At 42.9% G+C, this 25,305-nt stretch overlaps 1 protein-coding gene across 3 annotated transcripts in view; it reads left to right on the forward strand.

Annotated features, from left to right (window-relative positions):
* Positions 1 to 25,305, forward strand: part of LOC135173778 (nipped-B-like protein) — a 265,346-nt gene that overhangs the window by 102,704 nt on the left and 137,337 nt on the right. For 2 of the 3 annotated variants that reach the window (XM_064140921.1, XM_064140922.1), the window contains one exon: positions 11,932 to 12,564. The exons of the other annotated variant lie outside the window; for it this stretch is intronic. In XM_064140921.1, the coding sequence (XP_063996991.1) occupies positions 11,932 to 12,564 (633 nt within the window). The remainder of the gene's footprint in view (positions 1 to 11,931; positions 12,565 to 25,305) is intronic. 3 annotated transcript variants of the gene reach the window in all.

Below are 25,305 nucleotides of genomic sequence, written 5' to 3' on the forward strand. Positions count from 1 at the left end.
TAAATGTGGTTGTTTTTTAACTTGGTACAAAATACATTGTGCTACCATTTTGCCTTTTTGGAGATTAATGAACCCTGATTTGAGAGAAACAGTTTTCAATGATGCAAAAATCTTGCCAGACATTTACTTCCTCTAATCCTGCATTTTAGAAATGTGTTGAAGAGAAGTACATAATTACAGTGTTACTTAGAATATGTGAGGTTTTGGCCTGGAATTTGGAGTGAAAGCAATTAGTTATGCTGATAAAATTTCCAGTGATGAACAAACAGTAAATATCTACACTCAGTAGTCCTTGACTTGGTTGACAAGTCACAAACCTTGATAAAGAAAAATAGCAAAATATTTGATTGTTAGTTTGTGAGGAGAAAAATAATGGCAATAGACATCATCAGTCCAGAGAAAGATCACAGGAAGAATATCTAAGCTTTCTTACATAACAGAAATGTGAAGCAATTATCAAAGGTACAGTTACAGACTGCATTTCTCTACTTCTTACATGGAAGTAGCAGGGACTTCTGCAACTGAGGCAAATATTTGAGAGATGGCAGAAGCTGTATTTGTTCTTTTGGCTTGTTATTCACTTAATGAATTAAAATTTCTCTGTTACAGAAATTCTTACCTCACTTCTGCTTCAGTAAAGGTACCAGAGCAGCTCAAGTTTTATCCAGAAGTTCTAGACTGGTCTTTATCCATTCTTTTTAAAGTAAATATAATATTCCTAGCTATATAAACTGAATAGTGTCTCTGCTTTCATCTTATCTGTTAGCACATCTGCTTTCATAGAAAACTCATCGTATGTATGAAGAATTAACATGAAATATTTTCTATCTGTTGAGCTCATAAAATATTTGATGGTATCCATTATGCAAGGTCAATTCCTCATCAAAATCCTTTATTCATTTGTTTTACTTTCCCATTTCTCTAGAATCTTACAATAAAGAAAAAATAATATCTTTTTTTACTTCAGACAACTTCTAAAGATCTGTATAAAGAAAGGCCTTTCCTCCAAAGAGGAAAGTTCATATATTTACAGTCCTGTTTTCATACACTTTCCTAAACTCCTAGGGGAAAGATCTGTAAGGAACAGCAAGAACCCATATGAAACTATATAATTTTGCACTCTTTTTCCAGAATAAGTTATATTCCTTCCAGAAATTATTATTAGGCACATGATTATTTTCTGAATAAATTGGAAAAGTTAAATTCTTAAGAAAAAAATACAGAACTACTCCAGAGAGATTACTCTACACTTGGTCTTTGAATGTATAATGGGCAAGAAGAATTAGGAATCTTCTCAAATATGTAGTACAGACTTCAGTATTCTCAAAACCACTTAAGAGTAACTATCACCTTGCCCTCTCTCCTTCAAAAGAAAAGTAGAAGAAATTTATTGAAAGATATCACTGAATCACAGAATATATCTGGTTGGAAGAGACCTGAAAGATCTTCAGTCTGATCTTTGATCAAGCAGTGAAGGGTCAACACTAAATCATGCTCCAAAGTGCCAGGTCCACACACTGCTCAAACACCTCCAGGGATAGTGACTCTATCACTACCCTGGACAGACCATTCCAGTGTTTGAGAACGCTTTCAGTAAATAAATATTTCCTAACATTCATCCTAAACCTCCCCTGGCACAGCTTGAAACCATTTCCTCTGGTCCTGTCACTTGTCATCAAGGAGAAGAGGCTGGGCCACTCCTCACTCCAAGCTCCCTTCACGTAGTTGTAGAGAGTGATGAGGTCTCCTCTCAGCCTCCTCTTCTCCAGACTGAACAACCCCAGCTCCCTCAGATGCTCCTTGTAGGCCATGTGCTCCCAGGCCCATCACCAGCCTGGTGGCCCTTCTCTGGACACATTCCAGCACTTGAATGTCCTTCCTATATTGAGGGGCCCAGAACTGAACACAATACCTGAGGTGTGGCTTCACCAATGCTGAGTACAGGGGGATGATGACCTCCCTATTCCTGCTGGCCGCAGTGTTTCTGATACAAGCCAGGATGCCATTGGCTTTCTTGGCCACCTGGGCACACTGCTGACTCATGCTCAGTCAGCTATCAACCAATACCCCCAGGTCCCTCTCCAAGTTGCAGCTTTCCAAGCACACATCCCCAAATCTGTAGCTTACCATGGGGTTGTTGTGATCCAAGTGGAGGACCTAACACTTGGCCTTGTTGAGCTTCATACAATTAGCCTTGGCCTATCAGTCTAACCTGGCCAGATCCTGCTGTGAGGCTTCCCTACCCTCTAGCAGATGAGCACAGCCACTGAGGGTGTACTCAATCCCCTCATCCAGATCATGGATAGAGATATTAAAGAGGACAGGCCCCAGTACTGAACCCTGGGGGACACCACTGGTGACTGGGCACCAGCCAGCTTTAGCTCCATTCACCACCACTCTGTGGGCCTGGCCATCCAGTTTTTTACCCAGTGTGGAGGTCACTGATCCAAGCCTTGTGCCATGAATTTCTGAAGGAGAGTGCTGTGGGAGACAGTGTCAAAGGCTTTAGTAAAGTCCAGGTAGACAATGTCCATGGCCCTTCCCGCATCCACTAGGCAGGTCACCTTGTTGCGGAAGGAGATCAGGTTAGTCAGGCAGGACCTGCCTTTCATAAACCTCTGCTGACTGGGCCTGATTGCCTGGTTGTCATGTATGTGCTGTGTGATGGCACTCAGGATGACCTCCTCCATAACCTTCCCTGGCACTGAGGTCAGACTGACAGGCCTGTAGTTCCTTGGATCATCCTTCTGGCTCTTCTTGTAGATGGGTGTCACATTTGCTGGTCTCCACTCAGCTGGGACCTCCTGAGTTAGCCAGGACTGTTGACAAATAATGGCGAGTGGCTTGGTGAGCACATCTGCCAGCTCCTTAAGTACCCCTGGGTAGATTCCATCTGGTCCCATAGACTCGTGCACATCTAAGTGACATAACAGGCTGTTGATCACTTCCTCCTGAATTGCAATAATGCAAACATTAAACTGTCAGAACTGGAAAGAGGTTCTTGTGGTCAGTTGTACAGCTTTCGCAGTAGAGGGACTTGAGAAGCTCCTTTCTGCTTATGGCAGAAGGTACCTGGAATTAGAGAATTTTGCAGAGTTTTGCTAAAGAGGCTTTTGAGTATTTACAAATACTAATTTCCGGATTCCCAGGACTAACTACAGTTCCCAGATGGTATCCAAACACTTCGAGGGAGTTTTGTTGATATCTTGTCTGATGTTGAGAGGCTTCTAAATCTTCCCAGGCTCTTGACAGGAGTGATGGGAAAAAGGCAGACGATCTTTGGTTCCACTTGGCTCCAGACTTGGCATGGAGGCTTGCAGAGGTGTAGGCAGGATGTCTTGCAGATGTGCAGATGGGCACAATGTTGTGCTGACTAAGCAAGCCTATTGTGTGAAGGCATCTAAGGCCTATTCCTGGTAAACTTAAGGCAGGTTTCCAGGTAGATAAACCCAAAGTACCAGGGCTTGTTATTATGTAACAGAGCTAGTTTACAGATTAGCAGACATAATGCTGCAGAGCATGACAGGATGCTATGGCAGTGAGGCAGAACACTGCCAGAAGCAATGACAGCAGTACATTGTCTTTTTCTGCTCATCTCTTTTTTATCAGTACAGCCCGAGTCTAATGGTGCTTTGACCACAGATCAGCCAATCAGAATGGCAGTTAGACATTATGTGAAGCCAGGGCTTACTTTTACTTTTTAGGACAGAACACAAACAAGGGTATAAACACATGCAGGTACCCTGTAAACAAGTTTGGAGGGACACGGTGGAGGCCAGGCCTTTTGTCCTCCTTCCCACAGTTGTTTCTCTCATCAACAGAGAGAGAGGGAGAGCAGAAAACATGTCTGGGCAAGCCAGGACATGTTTAGGCCTAATTTGGCCTACTTTGGCCTTCCATGACACTGAAAGGCCTATAGTTCCCTGTATCATCCTTCTGGCTCTTCTTGTAGATGGGTGTCCCATTTGCTGGTCTCCACTCAGCTGGGACCTCCTGAGTTAGCCAGGACTGTTGACAAATAATGGCGAGTGGCTTGGTGAGCACATCTGCCAGCTCCTTAAGTACCCCTGGGCGGATCCTATCTGGTCCCATGGACTTGTGTCCTTTCTGACAGGGCCAAAATAAGCATTCAGTGTTGTTTCTTTCTTTAAGTCTTATTTTTTTACATAATGATGCTTCTGAATACAGCAGTTCCAAGCTGGAACAAGCAAAAGCTGAGATTTTTCATGATACATTTGAAGCTCCGGAGAAAGTGGTGGAATTCTTTCCTGAAAATTATTGAAAGACTATGTGGAAAGTTAAAACTATCTGTCTCAGAATCATGGAATCAGAATGGTTTGGGTTGGAAGGGACCACAAATATCATCTACTTCCAATTCTCCTGCCATCAGCAGGGACACCTTCCACTAGAACAGGTTGCTCAAGGCTGCATCCAACATGACTTTTAATACTTCCATACTTGGAGCCTCTGCAACTTCCCTTGGCAACCTGTTCTAGTGCCTCACTACTCTCATGGTAAAGAATTTCTTCCTAATGTCTAATATAAATCCAAGTTCTTCCAAGTTTGAAGGCATTACCCTTGTCCTGTAATTCCTGTCACTCCAAAACCTACCCTCTTTCAGCTTAAAGCCACTACTCATCCTATCGCTACATGTCTTTGTAAAAAGTCCCTCTCTAACAATCCTTTAGGGCCACCTTCAAATACTGGAAGGCTGCTATAAGGTCTCCTCAGATCTTTCTCTTCTCCAGTCTGAACAACCCCAACTCTCTCAGCCTGTCTTCATAAGAAAGGTGCTCCAGCCCTCTGGACCTGCTCCATGTCCTTGTGTTGGGGGCTTCAGAGCTGGACACAATACTCCAGGTGAGGTCTCACCAGAGTGGAGCAGAAAAGAATCCCCTCCCTCAAACTGCTGGCTGTGCTTCTTTTGATGCAGCCCAGGATACAATTTGCTTTCTGGGCTGCATATCCAAAAATGCCACCCAAATGTATGTTTTTCTTCATTTCATATGCTATCTCTTTAAGTTTGAATTTTAAATTAAGTTATGCTCTTTGAAAATTAATGTCAATATAGTCTGCTAATCAAAATAAGTAATAATTTCTTTAGTACAAAACTTGGAAAGATTTCCAGAGGAAGATTTTGAGATTTTTGGAGAATACAGAAGGAAAGGGCTTGAGGGCTTCCTATCTTCTTTCTCTCATGTTGGATGAGCTGTACCAGTATAACTCCCAATAACTTCCATCTATTTGTTGTTGTTGTTAAAATGACAGTAATGGAGTTTCCTTACTCTTGCCATGCAACCTGTTCAAATTGCTAGTTCTTGAAAGCTTTTCTCCTAATATTTAGCCTGAATATTTTTTATTGCAGTTAGATATGATACTTCTTGACTTTTTTTTCCATGGACAAGAAAAAACAATTCATATCCTTTTATTTATTTATTTAATAGAAATCCTATATCAAATAATATTACTGTATCTTGCAGTAATTGAATCTTTTACCAACTGAACAGCAGTGTCTTTATATTTTTACATAAGTAATAATTTTTGAGCTTTTAATTATCTTTTTTTAAACTGAATTGTTATGTTGTCATTTATCTTGATGTTCTACTGCCCTAAATTGTAGTTAGAACTTTATCTGAAGACTTAGAAGTAGTCAGATGTGATGGTTTGGGTATTACTTGCCCCCCACACTTAAGAAAAACACCCAGACTAGACTCAGATGTCTGGAAATTAAAGAATAATGCTATATATACAGCTTAGCATAATATACAAGCATATGTATACACAAATATATACAGTTATATACAACTTAAAAGTAACACAGAAACACAGTACCCCTCCCAGAAACAGAGTCCCCAGGTGGGCTCCCAACCCAAACCCCCTTCCCCCTCCCTCTTTCCCTCACTTCAGAAATAACCAGATCAACCCACGTATATCTCACATGATAAATCTGGAGATCTGAGGTGAGATGTCAAAAAGAGATGACAAAGAGGTTGGAGGAAAAAAGGGGGTAGGTGGATTAGAGAGTTAAAGGCAGAATCAGCCAGGGACCAGACCACCAGAAAGCACAGCCTGAAGTGAGGAGCTGAGCAGTGTATGTGTGTGAAGTGCCTGTCTTATCTGTATTTTGACTAGTCGCATTTCTCAGCAGAAGAATGGTGATATAGGGCACATGGTGTTTTTCTTCTTTCTTTTCATAGCTAAGGATTTAATTTCTCTCAGTAAAATATTTCAGTTAGTCTCAAACCAGCACATCAGAAAAGTACTGTAGATGTCCTTGTATGTTACTACTGTCATATATGAATATAGATGCTCTTTGGTGATAATAGATTCGTGTTACAAATTTATAAACCATACCCAGGGCCTCTTATTTATTCTGTAAAGGTATCTTAGAGGGTAAGGAGGGGGTTTCTTTTATGGTTCCATTGCAGATTATTGTGGCATAATTAGATAGTGTGCAGACAGCAACTGTAAGTTTTAGATGTCAATAATTCATGCAGTCTCCTGGACAGATATTTCTGGTGGCTACCCAAGTTAGTGATGTACAATGAGCAAGTGAAACTGTTCCATGGTAAACAAACAAAGAAGTGTTTTTGAAACTTTACATTTTTAAGAAGGCGAAGTTGCTGTCAATGCAATGCATGTTATAGCTGCTTGCATTATAAAGGATATGATAAGAAATTAGTAAGAGTCACAGTAAAAAAAGTGTTTACAAATTGTTACAGCACACAGTAGCTGATAAAACTTTTTCCATACTGACTGTTGGGAATCACGTTCGGTGGAGCGCTATGGGAAGATGACTCTTTGTTCACCAATATGGTTAGATGGTCAAATCCACTTTATTTCCGTGATACAGTGACTTATATGCATTCTAGCAAGAGGCGTGCTCAGCTTAAGATTGGTTACAGTCAGAGGGTCCAGAGTTACATGTAATGTGTGCATAGGTTAGCTTATCACAACATTCTAAGGGTCAGCCTCCCAGACCACCCACTCCAGCCCCCTTGGTTATCTAGTCTCTGCCCACTGCAGCTGTGTGTGGGGTGCTCAGTTGTTTACATCTCGATTTCCTAGCCTCGCTGGGAACCAAGGACGTTCTCAGCGCAAGTTACCCATGTTTATGACTTTATGTCCTCGACTGGTGAGAAATTCTTCCACAACTGACTGCAATCTATCACTAGGAATCAGTAGGAAAACTAATTACTACAGATAACCAGCCCCCGGATTATATGATGGGTCAGGATCACTGTTACTAAAAGATTGCAGAGGTAAGTGATGGGAATACGCTATAGACCATCCAATCAGGATGAAGAGGTAGATAAAATTTTTTATAAGCAGTTGAGAGAGGTCTCACAATCACTACCCCTTGTTCTTGTGGGAGGGGAATTGGAATGAGGACATCACAATAAATGGGGAAGCAGTCACTGACCTGCTGCGTCACCTAGATGTATGCAAGACTGTGGGGCTGGATGGGTTGCACCCAAGGGTACTAAGGGAGTTGGCAGATGTGCTCACCAAGCCACTTTCCATTATCTACCAGAAGTCCTGGATAACTGGGGAGGTGCCAATGAACTGGAAGGTAGCAAATGTGACACCTGTCTACAAGAAGGGCAGAAAGGAAGATCTGGGAAACTATAGACCTGTCAGTCTGACCTCAGTACCAGGGAAGGTCATGGAGCAGGTCATCTCAAATGCCATCATAGGTCATATAGACAACAAGCAGGGGATCAGGCTAAGTCAGTGTGGACTCATGAGGGGCAGGTCCTGCCTGACCAACCTGATCTCCTTCTATGACAAGATCACCTGGCTGCTGGATGAGGGAAAGGCTGTCAATGTTGTATTCCTAGACTTTCAAAAAGCCTTTGATACTGTTCCCCACAAAATTCTTGTAGACAAATTGGCTACTCATGGCTTGGATGAGCACACTGTCTCCTGGATATAGCACTGGCTGGACAGGAGGGCCCAGAGAGTGATGATCAATGGAGTTAAATCCAGTTGGCAGCTGGTCACTAGTGGTGTTCCTCAGGGATCTGTGTTTGGACCACTTCTTTTTAACATCTTTATTGATGACCTTGATTCAGGCTTAGAGAGTTTCATCAGTAAGTTTGCAGGTAACACCAAGTTAGGTGGCAGTGTTGATTTGAATGAGGGTAGAGAGGCTCTTCAGAGGGACTCGGATTAGCTAGATCAATGGGCCAACATTAATGGATGAGTTTCAACAAGGCCAAATGCCAGGTCCTGCACTTGGGTCACAACAACCCCAAGCAACGCTACAGGCTTGTGGCAGTGTGGCTGGAGAGCTGCCTGGCAGAAAGGGATCTGGGGGTTGCAATAGACGGACAGCTGAATATGTGCCAGCAGTGTGCCCAGGCGGCCAAGAAGGCCAATGGCATCCTGGCTTGGATTAAAAATGCTGTGGCCAGCAGGAGCAGGGAGGTGATTGTCCCCTTGTACTTGGCTTTGGTGGAGGCCACACCTTGAGTACTGTGTTCCATTTTGGGCACCACAATAGAAGAGAGATGTGGAGGTGCTGGAGCGGGTCCAGAGGAGGGCAACAAAGCTGGTGAAGGGCCTAGAGAATAAATCTTAGGAGGAGTGACTGAGGGAGCTGGGGATGGTTAGTTTGAAAAGAGGAGGCTGAGGGCAGATCTCATTGCTGTCTACAACTACCTGAAGCGACATTGTGGAGAGGCTGCTGGTCTCTTCTCACAGGTAATTTGAGACAGAACAAGGGGGATGGCCTCAAGCTGAGACTGGGTAGCTTTAGATTGGATATTAGGAAAAAGTTTTTCATGGAGAGAGTAGTCAGGCACTGGAATGAGCTGCTCAGGGAGGTGCTTGAGTCACTGGCCCTGGATGTGTTTAAGGGTCATTTGGATGTGGTGCTTAGGGATATGGTTTAAGGTGAATCTTGTCGAGTAGGGTTATAGGTTGGACTTGGTGATCCTGAGGGGCTTTTCCAATCTGGATGCTTCTGTCATTCTGTATTTCTGTATTCTTGATGAGTGTATTTGTTCTCTGTAGAGGCCTTACTATGATGTTACCTGTTTCAGAGCTACATTTGGCATTATCTGGATAGCCATCAGTATTTCCTATTCAGTAATGCTATAATGACCTTCCAAAATCTGTGGTGAATCTCTTCACATGTCACAAGTTTTACATATACTTACCATACAAAAAAAGTTTGGACAAAGTTTTTTTTACTGATATTATAGAAAATCAACTGCAGAAAATTAGTTTTTTTCCTGAATTACTTCATAGACCTAGATTTACACTCAAAATCTGTCTACATATTTCTCTGTTTTAAGAATTCTCTGAAATTTTGTTCATTTTGAGAAACAATTTCCAAAGATCATTGTACAAATTACTGCATTGACAGCATTTTGTAGAACAGACCTTTTCAACTATGGAATCTCTACAAGTTCCGCAAATGGGATCATTTCTGCCTGTCTAGGTGTTCTATCCATAAAAACATTTCTTCTGTTATCAGCAAGTCTTCTAAGAGTTTTGTTCTTGGGTGTATGATGGCTCAAGCCTTCTCCCATAGGAAATATTTCAGACTGACTCCAGTAATAATAGGCACACTTCTGTATCATGGGTAATGTTTTGTCTGAAATCTAAGCACCTAACAGAATGTGGTATATGTTCAATATGTGATACCTGTTCAAAACTGTTATGTCTGTGGTAGAACAGAATTGTTATAGAATGCTTTATCTTTTTCAAATTATTTTCACCTCAGTACATAGATATTGTAGCTTCTAAGCCCCTTTGTTGCCAGAGGCATAGCCATATTTGAAATATATGAAGTTATTGCCAGAACATATACTCTTAAGCTCTACTATCAACATTTTTCAAGAATTTCCTTGAGGAGGAAGATACTTTTAAATAGGTATTTGTAGTGCTGCTTAGGAAAAGGAAAACTACTTTTTTTTTCATTTACTCAATTCAGTGTATATTCAGTGGAATGCACTTGAAATCCTGCTGACTTCCTCAAATCTACCCAAAGATAAAAAGAACCACCTTATCTGTTGCTGCACTGTTATTTTTTCAGCATGAAAAACAATGAATACAAATCACAACAATCTTGTCAAATTTACTTAAAAGATTAGGACAAGGGAGAATCAAATCTGTGTCCTGTCTTTGAAATGTAAGTGAAAACCAGCAAAAGTTCCATTGTTGCAACTTTGGAAGTATTTATATAAGAGATAATTCAAGAGTAAGATGTCAGTAAGATCTCTTTAAAAAGTTTCAAGCTGCCTCTAATATATGTAGAAATAAAAATGCAGCCCGTATTTCCAGTGAGTGGTAGTCACTGCCTTAAAAGAAATTAGTAGCTAATAGTTTCTGCTATATGTTACAGTGAGATAATATTGTTAATTATTTTCTAAAGACGCATTGATTAGAAGTGTGTTGAAAAGGAATCTGGTGGAAGGCAAGTGAAAGATCTTCATAGGGTGTAGCCAGGTCTTCAGTACTAGTTGGTTGAGTGTGTTCAGTGTCTAATTTAATGAGGAGAAATGGAATAGTGAAAAGATCTCAAGAACCAGGATGAGCCAAAACAGGGCTTCCCAACATTGTGGATTTTATTGGCAGAATATAGAGTTGATGATGATGATCAAAAACGGGTAAGACAAACCCATTTTATACCCCATGCTACATACAGAGGTTATAAGACTTCCCACAGTATGTACTGGGGAGAGAAAATAAGTATAGTAGTCTGTGCAAAGAAGTCATTGTTCAAGGCGCATCTTTTATGTGCACTGAAGCTTTGCTAGAGGTATCCTTACTTTTTTTCATCTACAGGTCAGTGCAGTGCTTAATGGTTCTTAATATTTCTTAAAATATGAGATAGAAATTTAACTTTCAGAAAAAAGCTGCTTTCTTGTTCAGTGTTGTATCTTGAATTAAGCACATGGAGGCTTGTATTCTAATTAGTTTTTGAGTGTTGTTAGAAGTATTGACATATGATGACCTAAACCAGAATGACTAAAAGTCTCAGTCACTGCTTTGTGAAGATCAGCATTCCCCAGTGGATGAATGGGGTTAAATAAATACATACTTTAACAAAAGGAGGTTGGCTCTATTGTTCCAGCCAATAAGCTTAGAAATACTTAATGAATTTTTAATTCCTCACCCTCCAGGAGGGAGCCAAAAATTATAGCTCAAAAATATAATTGGGACAAGTTGAAAAGTTTCTTTGTTTTTCAAAGCTTTTTGTGGGCTTACAGTTATGGGGAGATGGTTTAATTTTAGGAACAAAAAAATCATGTGATTAATTGGAGAATGTTTTTAATTAAAATGTCCTCTTTTGAAAATTTATCTAGATATATTCAAAGCCTGAAATTGTGTGCATGTAGAAGTAAAAATGAATATGTTAAAAAAAAGGGGGAGGGGAGATAAGGCAGGGAATGATCAAAAAATGTTCTAAGAGATTAGTGGGTTTTAGTTGGTAATGAGTGGGGGAGTTTGGAATCAGTTTACCTAAGATTTATTAAAAAAAGAAAAAGAAATTGAAAACAAAGTGATTGATAGAAGTTAAGGAGGTTGACTGAAATGGCTGATGCCTATACACTGATCCTTAAGTCCCTGGACTGTATTAAGAATCTTTTTGATAGTTCCTTTTTCTGTATAGTCAACTTATATTCATTGACTGTTTTCTAATAGTAATAGGTACTTTTTTTTAATGGATGTTCTATTCCATTTTCTTGGAAGTGATTCCTTCTCTACTTGCAGTGCATGGCTAAAATTTTTAGGAAACACACTGCAACTATCTGGATTATATCTTGATCTAGGAATTATGTACTTCCTGCCAATCTCACTTTATGAACACAGATACATGTCCAAATGCATATTAAAAATATGTAGGTTATATTTAGTGTGTTTTTATATAAACGTGGAACAACATAACTGTTCAGTTTTTCTGAATTATTATTCTAGGATCAAGACAACCTTTAATCCAACAATCTCAGCCTCCACCTTATTCATCACCTAGAGATGTTCCCCCAGACATTTTGTTAGATTCTCCAGAAAGAAAGCAAAAGAAACAAAAGAAAATGAAGTTAGGCAAGGATGAAAAAGACCTGACTGAAAAAGCTGCAATGTATGATATCATTAGTTCTCCTTCCAAGGATTCCACTAAGCTTACATTAAGACTCTCTCGTGTGAGATCTTCGGATACGGACCAGCACGATGATATGCTTTCTGGTTTGGAAAACAGCAGTGTGTCAGAGGGTGATATTCCTTTTAATGTGCAGTACCCAGGACAGACTTCTAAAACACCCATTACTCCACAGGATGTTAACCGCCCACTAAATGCTGCTCAGTGTTTGCCGCAGCACGAACAAACAGTTTTTCTTCAGGCACAACAAGTGCCTGTTTTACAACAGAACGCTTCAGTTACTGCAAAACAACCTCAAACTCCTGTGGTACAGACACAGCAACAGGTTTCACAACAAGGAACTATAACATCATATGATGAAGTAGAATTGGATGCATTGGCTGAAATTGAACGGATAGAACGTGAATCAGCTATTGAAAGGGAGCGATTTTCAAAAGAAGTACAAGATAAAGGTAAAAGGATTGTGTGTATACACTATATATTATATAAATATATATATATGTTTATAAATCCCATAGATATATTAAAAAACATCCTGTCATTGTCACGTAGTTCAGTTCTGTTTAATTAGTGTAGGTGGTTCATCTCCATTCCCCTCCAACAAAGAACTGATCTCTCATATATGCATATTTTAATTATGTGGTATTCTTTATTTGTGATCTTAATGGATGGAAAGCAAAGTTCTTATTTTTCAAAATTATTTTAAGTTACTCTTATTTTGAAATGTGAGCCTGAATGAAGTACAATTGATGTTGTTTATTGTTTCTAAAATCTCAGCACTACCGTAAGTAATTTTTAAAATATATATTTTGGTAGTTGAATTATTAACTATGTTGGTAATTTAAGAAAAAAAAATTTCTATTCATATCCCAAATTGAACTTAATGTGAAGGAGGTGTTAGACTAAAATCACATATATTCTTTCTAAGGTAATGTAATGATTTGGTAATATGTATTACTTTATTGTTTCCAAAGTTCGTTCAACTGGATATTCATTGTTATGTGGACATTACAAATTTTAGAGAACTATCAAATATCTCTAGCACAGAACCAGATGAACCGCTGAAATGATTCCTCTTCACTTCGGTGTCTATACTGGTGGTCCTAACTGATCTCATTCAATCTATGCTCTTTGATTTTATCTATTTATTTCTCCCTCCCCTTTTCCTTCTTCTCTTGTTTGATTTGTTTTTGTCCAACCTAGCACCCAGTACTAGCCAGTCAACCAGACTATGGCACTAAGTGCCTCATCCAGGCTTTGCTTGAACACCTCCAGGGACGGTGACTCCACCACCTCCCTGGGCAGCCCATTCCAATGGGAAATCCCTGTCTATGAAGAGAACTTCCTCCTAACATCCAGCCTAGACCTCCCCTGGCACAACTTGAGACTGTGTCCCCTTGTTCTAATGGTGGTTGCCTGGGAGAAGAGGCCAAACCCACCTGGCTACAACCTCCCTTCACACAGTTGTAGACAGCAATGAGGTCACCCCTGAGCCTCCTCTTCTGTAGGCTGCACACACCCAGCTCCCTCAACCTCTCCTCATAGGATTTGTGCTCCAGGCCCCTCACCAGCTTTGTCACCCTCCTCTGGACACCTTCCAGCACCTCAACATCTCTCTTGAATTGAGGGGCCCAGAACTGGACACAGTACTCAAGGTGTGGCCTGACCAGTGCTGAGTACAGGGGAAGAATAACCTCCCTCAGCCTACTGGCCACACTATTCCTGACACAGACCAGGATGTCATTGGCTCTCTTGGCCACCTGGGCACACTGCTGGCTCATCTTCAGCCTACTATCTACCAGTACCCCCAGGTCCCTTTCTTCCTGGCTGCTCTCCAGCCACTCTGTCCCCAGCCTGCAGCACTGCTTGGGGTTGTTGTGGCCAAAGTGCAGAACCCTGCACTTGGCCTTGTTAAATCTCATCCCATTGGCCTCTGCCCACCCATCCAGCCTGTCCAGGTCCCTCTGCAGGCCTCTCCTACCTTCCAACAGATCAACACCTGCTCCTAGCTTGGTGTCATCTGCAAACTTACTGATGCTGGACTCAATGCCCTCGTCCAGGTCATCAATAAAGATATTGAACAGGACTGGGCCCAGCACTGATCCTTGGGGAACACCACTAGTGACAGCTGCCAACTGGATGTGGCACCATTCACCACCACTCTCTGGGCTCTGCCATCCAGCCAGTTCTTGATCCAGCACAGAGTGAATCTGTCCAAACCATGAGCTGCCAGCTTGGCCAGGAGCTTCTTGTGGCAGACAGTGTCAAAGGCTTTGCTGAAGTCCAAGTAGACTACATCCACAGCCTGCCCCACATTCACCAGGCAGGAACCTGATCATAAAAGGAGATCAGGTTGGTGAGGCAGGACCTGCCCTTCCTAAACCCATGCTGGCTGGGCCTGATCCCTTGGCCATCCTGTAGGTGCTGTGTGATGGCACCCAAGATTACCTGTTCCATGGCCTTGCCTGGCACTGAGGTCAGGCTCACAGGTCTGTAGTTTTCTGGCTCCTCCTTACGACCCTTCTTGTGAATGGGTATCACATTGGCAGCTTCCAGTCTTCAGGGACCTCTCCAGTGAGCCAGGACTGCTGATAAATGATTGAGAGTGGCTTGGCCAGCTCAGCTGCCAGCTCTCTCAGCACCCTCAGATGGATCCCATCCGGTCCCATGTACCTGTGAGGATCCAAATGACGCAGCAGGTCCCTTACTTCATCCTCATGGATTACAGGGGGACTGTACTGGTCCCTGACTCCATCCACCACTTCAGGAGTCCAGCTGTCCTGGAGACAACCTGTCCCACTAGTGAAGACTGAGGCAAAGAAGGTTGTTAATCACCTGTGATGGTTTGGGCTGTAACCCACCCCCCACACTTTTGAATTTGCCCCAGCTAACTCAGAAGGGCTTCGGGAATGTAAATGAAGCAATTTATTTACAGCTAGCAGAATTTACAAGCAGCTATTTACAATATATACAGTTATATACAATTATATACAGAAATATACAAAGGATAAACAATACAGAAGCACAACTCCCCTCCCAGAAACCTGAGTCCCCAGGAGAGGTTCTCAAACCACCCCAACACCTCCCCCTACCCCTCTCAACCTTCCCCCAATCCTGAGAAAAGAACAGAGGTGCAGCCAAGAGGTGAAGAAGGAAGGTTAGTGGCAGTGAGGTTAAGGAGATGTGGCTCGGTCTGAAGACAAAGGCAGAGAGAGTGACAAAATGGAGAATGTTATCTAATGTTTACTTCTTGTTCCCAGACTTCTCAGCGAGACTGTGAGAGAAGAGACACAACCATGTTTACCTTTCACAGCCAATTATCTAGTTCTTTTCACCAAAACATTCTGGCTTGCTTCAAACTAGCACAGCACCTCTGCCTTTTCCTCATCCTTTGTCACTCTATTCCCCTCTCTATCTAACAAGGACTGGAGGTTGTCCTTGGCCCTTCTCTTGCCACTCATATATTTATAGAAACATTTTTTATTCACCTTGACTGCCGTGGCCAGCCTGAGCTCCAAGTGGGCTTTTGCCTCTCTCATTTTTTTTCTACAAGACCTAGCAACTTCCTTGAACTTCTCCTGGGACACCTCCCCTCTCTTCCAAAGGTGATACACTCTCTTTTTAATCTTTAATCCCTTCAGTAGCTCCCTGCCCATCCAGCCTGGCTGCCTCCCTCCTCGGCTCCTCTGCAGGCTCAATGGCACAGCTGCTCCTGTGCCTGCAGGAGTTCTTTCTTGAAGCAGCTCCAACCTTCCTGGACCCCTTTGTTTTCAAGGGCTATTTCCCAAGGAACTTTCTTAGTTCCTTAAATAGGCTGAAGTCTGCCCTTGGGCAGTCCAGTGTGGAGGTTCTGTTGATGCCCCTCCTGGTTTCTCCATATATTGAGCCTGGTTCAGTGAGAGAGCAGTATCGAGGCTAACTCAGCTGAAACGCACTTTTTTGAAGCTTTTTTCTCCACTTTGGGGCTCTCTCAATTGGAGAAGCCCAGAAGGGGGACAGGCAAGCGGCAGGCGCGGCAAGCTACCTGGTGGTGTATATGTTCTTGTTGCAATTGCAAAAAGATTTAACACTGTAAGTATTTCTTATTTGGTAACTAAATCAAGTCATATTAGTAAACATTGTGAATATACAGAGAAAATGGGTGCCCACCTCAAAAGAGGTCACTTCTATCTTTAATTTTGATTTAATGGAAATGCGGAATTTATTACCTTCCTGCACCCCTTTGTTTCTAAGGGCTATTTCCCAAGGAAATTTCTGAGTTAGTTCCTTAAATAGGCTGAAGTCTGCCCTTGGGCAGTCCAGTGTGGAGGTTCTGTTGATCCCCTCCTGGTTTCTCCATGTATTGAAAACTATAATTTCATGGTCACTGGACCCCAGGCAGCCTCCAACCACCACATCCCCCACCAGCCCCTCTGGTGGTTTGGCTGTTACCCGCCCCCCCACACTTTAGAAGGTACCCCAGCTAACTCAGTCGAACTCTGGGAATATAAATGAAGCTATTTATTTACAGCTAGCACAATATACAAGCAGCTATTTACAGTATATACAGTTATAGACAGAAATATACAAGGTAAAAGTAATACAGAAACACAACTCCCCTCCCAGAAACCTGAGTTCCCAGGAGGGGCTCTCAACCACCCCTGCACCTTCCCCCTGCCCCTCTCAACCTTACCCCAGTCCTAGGAAGAATAGAGGTGCAGCCAAGAGGTTAAGAAGCAAGGTTAGTGGCAGTGAGGTTAGGGAGATGTAGCTCAGCCTGAAGCCAGAAGCAGAGTGAAAACAAAATGGTGAGAGGGTTATGTAATGTTTACTTTCTTGTTCCCATACCTCTCAGCGAGACTGTGAGGGAAGGAGACATCACCATTGTTTTCCGTTCACAGCCAATTATCTACTTTCTCTCACCAAAACATTCTAGCCTGCTTCAAACTAGCACAGCCCCTCTCTATTTCTGAGCAGCAGGTCAAGCAGGGCTGCCCCCCTGGTAGGCTCACCTAACAGCTGGGATAAGAAGTTGTCTTCCACACACTCTAGGAACCTTCTAGACTGCCTCTTCTCTGCAGTGTTTAAGTCCCAGCAGATGTCTGGTAGGTTAAAGTCGCCCACCAGAACAAGGGCAGGTGATCCTGAAGCAGGCTCCAGTTGCTTAAAGAGTAATAAATCAACCTCTTCTTCCTGGTTGGGTGGTCTGTAACAGACTCCAACCAGGATATCAGCCTTGTTGGCCTTCGCCTTAAGTCTCACCCATAATGACTCAACTTGATCATCCTTGATTTGTACCTCCATGACAATCAGAGCATCCCTAATATACAGAGCCACTCCCCCGCCCTTTCTCCCTTGCCTGTCTCTCCTGAAGAGTCTGTAGCCATTGATTACAGCACACCAATCATGTGAGCCATCCCACCACGTTTCAGTGATGGCGACAATATCATAGTTTTCCTCCAGCACCAGAGCTTCCAGCTCCTCTTGTTTGTGACCCATACTGTGTGCATTAGTGTACATGCACTTCAGCTGGGCTGCTGCTGTTACCCCTAGCTGTAGCCTACCATCCTCAATTCCCTTTGATTTATCTCTGGTACTGTCATGTTTAACCCCCTCCCCCTTCCATTCTAGTTTAAAGCCCTCTCAACAAGCCCAGCCAGATCATGTGCCAGGGTCCTTCTCCCCTTCTGTGTCAGTTGTACCCCATCTTTTGCTTGCAGACCTGTGGCAAGATGAAGTTCCCCAAGATCAAAGAATCCAAAGTTATGTTGGAGACACCAACCTCTGAGCCACTTGTTCATCAAATACGCTTTCCTATTCCTCTCTGCACTCCAACCTGTGACTAAGGGTACAGATGAAAAGATTACCTGTGCCCCTGCTCCCTCAACTGCTTTCCCCAGTGCCTTAAAGTCCCTTTTGATAGCTTTTAGCCCTCTGTTACCAACCTCATCATTCCCTGCCTGTATAACTAATAAGGGATAGTAATCAGAGGGCTGCACTACAGTAGGCAGCCTCCTGGTAACATCCCTGACCCGGGCCCCAGGGAGGCAGCAGAGCTCCCTGTGGATGGGGTCTGGCTGGCACATGGGGCCCTCTGTTCCCTTCAGAATGGAATCACCAATAACAATTACCCTTCTCATTTTCTTCTGGGTAATTGTTCTGATGCAAGGGGGCAACTGATTTACTTCAGTCACCCCCCCAGCCGGTGATGCTTCTGCCTGCTCCAAGACTACCTCATCCTCAACCTCTAGTGCCCTATATCTGTTGTGTAAGGGCAGCTGAGGATGTGAAGATGGCTGGAAGGGTTTACCCTTGCTCCTTCTGGCAGGTACCTGCATCCATTCTCCCTTGTTACTTGGTTCATCTCCCTCTGGTAAGGGGGACTGCAGAGCATGGTGCTGTATGTCCAGATCTCTTCTACATTCCCTTTTAGCCTTGAACCTTTCCACTATTCCCTTGATTCAGCCACCAGGTTAAGCAGACTATTAATCTGCTCACACCTAATGCAGCCAATGCCTGTGTCTCCCTCGACTTGGAGTGCCAGGCTCCAGCACTCCTCACAGACAGTTGCCTGAACACCTGCATGCCTACGGGTGGACTCTGTTTGGGTGCCCACAGTTTTATAAGTATTGTAAACCTTTGACCTAGTTTGCACCATATCTGGCTTTCTTGGAAGTCCAATGGTAGTTAGTCAGGGGATTTTTTTTTCCCCTCCCTGGCACACGCTGTGGCAGAGAAGCATTGTGGTGGTCACAGAACAGGGAGCATCTGTCAGTATTCTGGGTGACTGCTTGTTGCGGAGAGCAGGAATTAATATGTGGCCGAGTCGGGCATTTATCAAAAATAGTTATTTTTATTTTCCCAAAAACCCGCCCCCACAACTATATATACAAAGATTAATTTACTTTAATAAGCAGATTCAGTTGCATGAGAATTAATCTACAAGGATACCATCAATAATCTGACTATATTGGAAGTCAGAAGTTGGAAAAGGCCTCAGCTATTAATTAATAGCGGTTTCTTACTAAATTAAGCTAAGCCAAATAACTCACTCAGGCTGACTCGTGCGGTCTGTGTTCCTCCTCCAGTAGCTGCAGGAGTCGTTAAGGGTCCTTAAGGGTCGTTAGGCACACAAAGGTGTTAGTAGGAAAGTGAATTCCTGAAGGTCTCTGCAGTCCAGCTGAGGGGAGTGTGTGAGCTCAGGCAGACACATACGTCCAGGCACGGGCAAAATCCAAAGCGGGGACCCCAAAGGCGGGAAGACCCCCAATAGTTATAACCTTCGCTAGACAAAGGGCAGAGTTACCACACCTTAGGCGCGAAAGCGCACGGCCAATCCCGGCCTGGCTCCAGTGCGGGAACTCACGGGGCAGCCGTCCCCCCCTTCACGGGGCAGTCCTCCCCCCTTCACGGCTGCAGGGCAGGCAAGGGGGGAGGGAAAACAGGCAGCTTTTTCCCCTTCCCCCCGAAGTCCGGAATTTAGGGGTACAGGACTCCAGGACACTGCTGCTACACCTGTTTGTGCAGGCTTAGTTGTGAGGCTGGCAGCTACAGCCTTGATCTGGAACAGGTGTAGACACCCAAGCGGTGTCTGAATTGCAACATACTGTTGCAGGAGCAGACTGTCACTGAATGGGGGGAGTAGATCAGCTTCTATGTGAGACAAACTTCTATGGCAGTACATTTTCCACAAGCCATGAATGAATAGTATTGAGTAGAAGGATTTTTAGCAGTCTTGGAACAGATTTCCTGAAAAGTTCTCACCTTAGAGAAATATGATTCTTATTATTTGGTAACTTTTGCCATTGCTTGTAAGTTTGTCTAGAAATTTATACACTCTGGGACTTTTGTAGTTGCTGCCTTTCGATTGCAGGAGGAAGCTTCCTCTATTGCTCTTATGAGATTATGTCAGAAATATATCCTGTTACTCCAAAATACATGAATTTGTTTCATCTTTGTTCTCTACGTTGGAAGGATGAGAGTCTATTATCTACTCTTCCTACCTTTTCTGTCAAGGAAGTCTCTCTGTATTGATTAGTTTTGCAAGTAATTTGTCTGTTAATTAAAGGAATAATTGCAGATTTTGGAGATCAATGCACTCAGTACTGAAAGTTACATTCTAATACATCTATTATGTTTAACGGTCTCAGAATAAACAAGTTTATGGAACATGAGGAGCTTCAGGTTTTCAGTTCCCATTGCCTTCCTCACAACGGCCTCTAAATTATCTTCAGATAAAAGTTGTCAACCAATTCTAGAACATATCTTCTCTTTTGAAAGGATGTGTAATATTGCAGATAGATCCAGCTATTGTTTATCAAGACTCGACTGAGTTGAAAAAAGAGTGATTCAGATGGGTTAATACAGAAAGGGATTATCTTTTTCCACAATAGTGGAACCATCCTCTGCTTAGGTACATCAGGACGCCTTTCTGAAGAAATAATGAAAGTTCACATATACTTTCTTCTAATCACTGTCAGCAGTCACATTGCCTGTACTACTTGGTACTCTTGAATGCTTTTGAAGCAAGCAGAGGTCCATATTCTGAATCCACTTTGTTTGCTTAACTGGAGCTGTGTTTAGTTTATGTTCTGAAGTAGACTTACAGGAAATTTCTGGTTTTAAAATTTTAGTTTTATAAATTTTCAGTTCTAGAAAAATATGTCCTGGGAATTTCTGTTCTGGGGAATCTTTTTTTTTCCATAGTGATGGAGATGTTGAAGAAGAAATTTAATTTTGGTAACTTCAGTTCTTTGTCTTAACTCATGTGTCATGTTGTATCATCTATTGTGTTGTGTCCTGTCCTGTCCCATCCCATCCCCTGTCCCCACCCTGAGATTTGAAGGAAAATCAGAGAAGAAAAAGAACACACCAAAAAACAAAACCCCATTGGACTGTCTTCTCATGCCCCCGGTTGCAGCAGCTTGCTCAAATCAAGCACCCTGACCAGACCAGCCCTTCCCTTTATATAGTGGGTGCCACATTTGATTCAGCTGTCCTGGCTGTGGCCCCTCCCAGCTTGTTCTGAAAATTAACCCTATCCTAGCTGAAGCCTAGACAACCTACTACTGAATTAATATTTAAGGTCAGGGTTTCTATATTAAGATCTTTCATGATTTTCTAAAATCCTCAAATGCTGTGGATGAAAAATATATAAGATATTAATGTTAAAAGGAGCTCTGAGTCTTCTAGAAAGGGGAAAAGGGAAAATAGCCTTGAAAATTACTTGAAAAAAACAGAAAGCAGCCCATCATTTCTTTTCAGAGACGCTTTTCAAATTGATTTAGGTTTTTATTTTATTCAGATTTGCTAAATTTTAATTCAGGCTTGTCCATGCATAGACTGTTTAGATTTTAGGCTACTTCAAAGGCACTTATATAATACAGATGATTTTTTAACAGATTAAAAAGTTCTACTTTTACTCTTAAAAGGCATTATGTTCTGAACTTTGTGGGAAGAGTCATGAAATTGTTAATCACTACCTGTTTCATTGAGAGGCTAATTTTTTTTTAAAGCATTATAAGCATTTTTTAAATGAGAGAAACCTGTTAATTTCTGTGATTTTTCTTCCCCATATATATTTGTCTCGAAGGATCCATTTTACCCACTTCAGAATCTTACTATAGATTCTTTGAATTAGAAAGAAGAAAAGCTGTAATAACTTTATTTCCAACAAATGGACCAGTTAGGAGGCATTTGGATGCTGTGGGCATTTTTTTAAAATAAAAGTTCATTCCAAGCCCACAGCAGCAGAAACACATCCCAAGAGTGTGAATCTGCTGTAGCAAAACTCAAAACTACAGTTATAGGTAAGCAAACTTTTTCTTACCTTTTAAGTTCTTATCTTGCTTCTCTCCCTTTATCCACATTAGCTGTGTGTTGGTTTGGGTGTACCCTGCCCCCCCACACTTCAGAAGGTACCCAGACTAGTCTGAGCCGGCTCTGGGAATATAAAAGAGGCTATTTATTTACAGCTAGCACAATATACAAGCAGATATTCACAATATATACAGTTCTATACAGAAATATACAAGGTTAAAGGTAATACAGAAGCACAACTCCCCTCCCAGAAACCTGAGTCCCCAGGAGGGGCTCTCAACCACCCCTGCACCTTCCCCCTGCCCCTCTGAACCTTACCCCAGTCCTAAGGAAGAAAAGAGGTGCAGCCAAGAGGTTAAGAAGCAAAGTTGAGTGGCAGGTGAGGTTAGGGAGATGCAGCTCGGTCAAAGCCCAGCCCAAGAGTGCAGCAAAAATGGCGAGAGTGTTATGTGATGTTTACTTTCTTCTTGTTCAGCAAGACTCTGAGGGAAGCAGACATCACCATTGTTTTCCTTTCACAGCCTATGATCTAGTTGTTCTCACCAAAACATTCTAGCCTGCTTCAAACTAGCACAATCCACCCCTGTCTACTTCACTCAGAGTATTGCTAAGAACTATCTGATCTAATCTAAACCAATATTTACACTAATGAATATTACAAGTGCAGTTCACACTTCATTCCAGCTATCTCAGATGTAGGTGATTCAAAAGCTCAGAACAGTTTGTCTCCTCACAGATGAGACGAGAACAGGGACTCCCAGGTGACATTGGGTTCGTGCTCATGTACTGTAGATTCTTTCAGTGGTGGACACCGATGGTACCTAGAAGAGAAAACTCCTAACAGCTTGTATTATACACTCTGAATTTAAACTCTCTCAGCTAAGGTTACATTTCTCTGTGGAATGCACTGGATTTCACCATTCTCCTGCATTACCCAGTAGGTGTGACCAGGACCTTCAGCAGATACCACCCCTCGGACAGGTTTCCCTTCGCCTGAAGGAGAAAATACCCAAACAGTTTTCCCTAACAGATTCTTTTCACCTACAACAGGAACTTTATCACCGTCTACTGTTTGGACCAAGTCTGATTGTGCAGGTCCTGCTCTGTTTCCTGAACCTCTACTATTTACCAACCAGGCAGCTTGTGCTAAATGTTTGTCCCAGTTTTTCAGAGTTCCACCCCCCATGGCTTTTAGGGTGGTTTTCAGCAAACCATTGTAGCGCTCAATCTTCCCTGAAGCTGGTGCCTAGTAGGGTATGTGATAGATCCATTCAATACCATGCTCTTTGGCCCAGTTTTTCACAAGATTGTTCTTGAAATGCGTGCCATTGTCTGACTCAATTCTCTCTGGAGTTCCATGTCTCCACATGATTTGTCTCTCCAAGCCAAGAATGGTGTTAGGTGCAGTAGCATGTAGAACTGGATAGGTTTCCAGCCATCCGGTGCTGGCCTCTACCATTGTTAGCTCATACTGCTTGCCAGAACGAGATGGAGGTAAAGTGATGTAGTCAATCTGCCAGGCTTCACCATACTTGTACTTTGACCATCTCTCACCATACCATAAGGGCTTGATTCGCTTAGCCTGCTTAATAGCAGCACAAATGTCACAGTCATAGATGACTTGGGTGATAGCGTCCATGGACAAGTCAATTGACCTATCACGAGCCCATTGGTATGTTCCATCTCTGCCTTGATGTCCAGATCAATCATGGGCCCACCGAGCTAAGAACAGTTCACCTCGGTGTTTCCAATCAAGGTCAAGATCAGAGTTGGTATCAACTTGAGCAATCTTAGCAGCTTGGTCTGCCTGCTGGTTATGTTGATGTTCCTCAGGGGCTCTGCTCTTGGGCATGTGTGCGTCTACGTGCCGCACCTTCACTGGAGTTCTCTCCAGCCGTGCATCAATGTCCTGCCATAGATCAGCACACCAAATAGGCTTTCCTTTCCTCTGCCAACCATTCTTCTTCCAGTCTTTCAGCCAACCCCATAGAGCATTGGCTACCATCCACGAGTCAGTGTAGAAGTAAAGGATAGGCCAATTTTCACGTTCAGCCACATCAAGAGCAAGTTGAACAGCTTTTACCTCAGCGAACTGACTGGATTCTCCTTCTCCATCTCTCGCTTCGGTAACGCTCCTGGTAGGACTCCAGACTGCTGACTTCCATCTTCGCTTGTTCCCAAAAAGATGACAGGAACCATCTGTCAACAAAGCATAGTTCTTTTCCTGATCAGAGAGATCACCATAGGGAGGAGCTTCCTCAGCACGAGTTATTTTCTCCTCTGGAGGTTTGGTACAGTCTGTGCCTTCCGGCCAGTTGGTGATCACCTCCACCAGACCAGGTCGATCAAGATTCCCCATTCGTGCTTGTTGGATTATCAAAGCCATCCATTTAGACCAGGTTGGATCTGTGACATGATGCGGTGCTGAACCTTTGCCTTTGAACATCCAGTTTAGAACTGGCAGTCTAGGAGCTAAATGCAGTTGTGACTCAGTTCCAATAACTTCAAGAAGCTGCTTTCACTCCTTCATAGGCTGCTAGTATCTCTTTCTCTGTTCAAGGGTAATATGCCTCTGAACCTCTGTAGCTACGACCCCAGAAACCGAGTGGACGACCACGTGTCTCATTTGGAGCTCTCTGCCAAAGACTCCAAGTTGGACATTGTCACTGGCAGCCGTGTACAGAATGTTCTTAATGTCCGGACCAGATCTCACAGGTCCCAAGCCCACTGCATGGACTACTTCTCATTTGATTTGATCAAAGGCTGCTTGTTGTTGAGGTCCCCACTCAAAATTGTTTCTCTTACGAGTCACATCGTGCAGAGGTTTGACAATCTGACTGAAACCAGGAATGTGTAGTCTCCAAAATTCCACTGCACCTAAGAAAGAGAGAGTGTCCTTCTTATTGGTGGGAACTGCCATGATGGAGACTTTGTTGATCACATCCTGAGGAATGTGACAGCGACCATCCTGCCACCGCACTCCCAGAAACTGAATTTCTTTGGCAGGTCCTTTGGCCTTGTCTCTCTTAATGGCAAAACCTGCTTGCAGCAGAATGTCAATGATTTTGTTACCTTTCTCAAAGACTTCCTCAGCAGTTTGGCCCCACACAATGATGTCATCGATGTACTGGATGTGCTCTGGAGCTTTACCTTTCTCCAGTGCATTGTGGATGACTGAGTGACAGATGGTTGAGCTGTGTTTCCACCCCTGAGGCAAACGATTGAACTGGTACTGGATTCCTCTCCAGGTGAATGCAAACTGAGGCCTGCACTCCTTTGCTATGGGAATAGAGAAGAAAGCATTAGCAATGTCTATGGTTCCATACCATTTAGCCTCCTTCGACTCCAGATAGTACTGGAGCTCCAGCATATCCGGCACAGCTGCGGTCATGGGT

The sequence above is a fragment of the Pogoniulus pusillus genome, assembly GCF_015220805.1.
Source record: "Pogoniulus pusillus isolate bPogPus1 chromosome W unlocalized genomic scaffold, bPogPus1.pri SUPER_W_unloc_1, whole genome shotgun sequence".
Lineage (NCBI taxonomy): Eukaryota > Metazoa > Chordata > Aves > Piciformes > Lybiidae > Pogoniulus > Pogoniulus pusillus.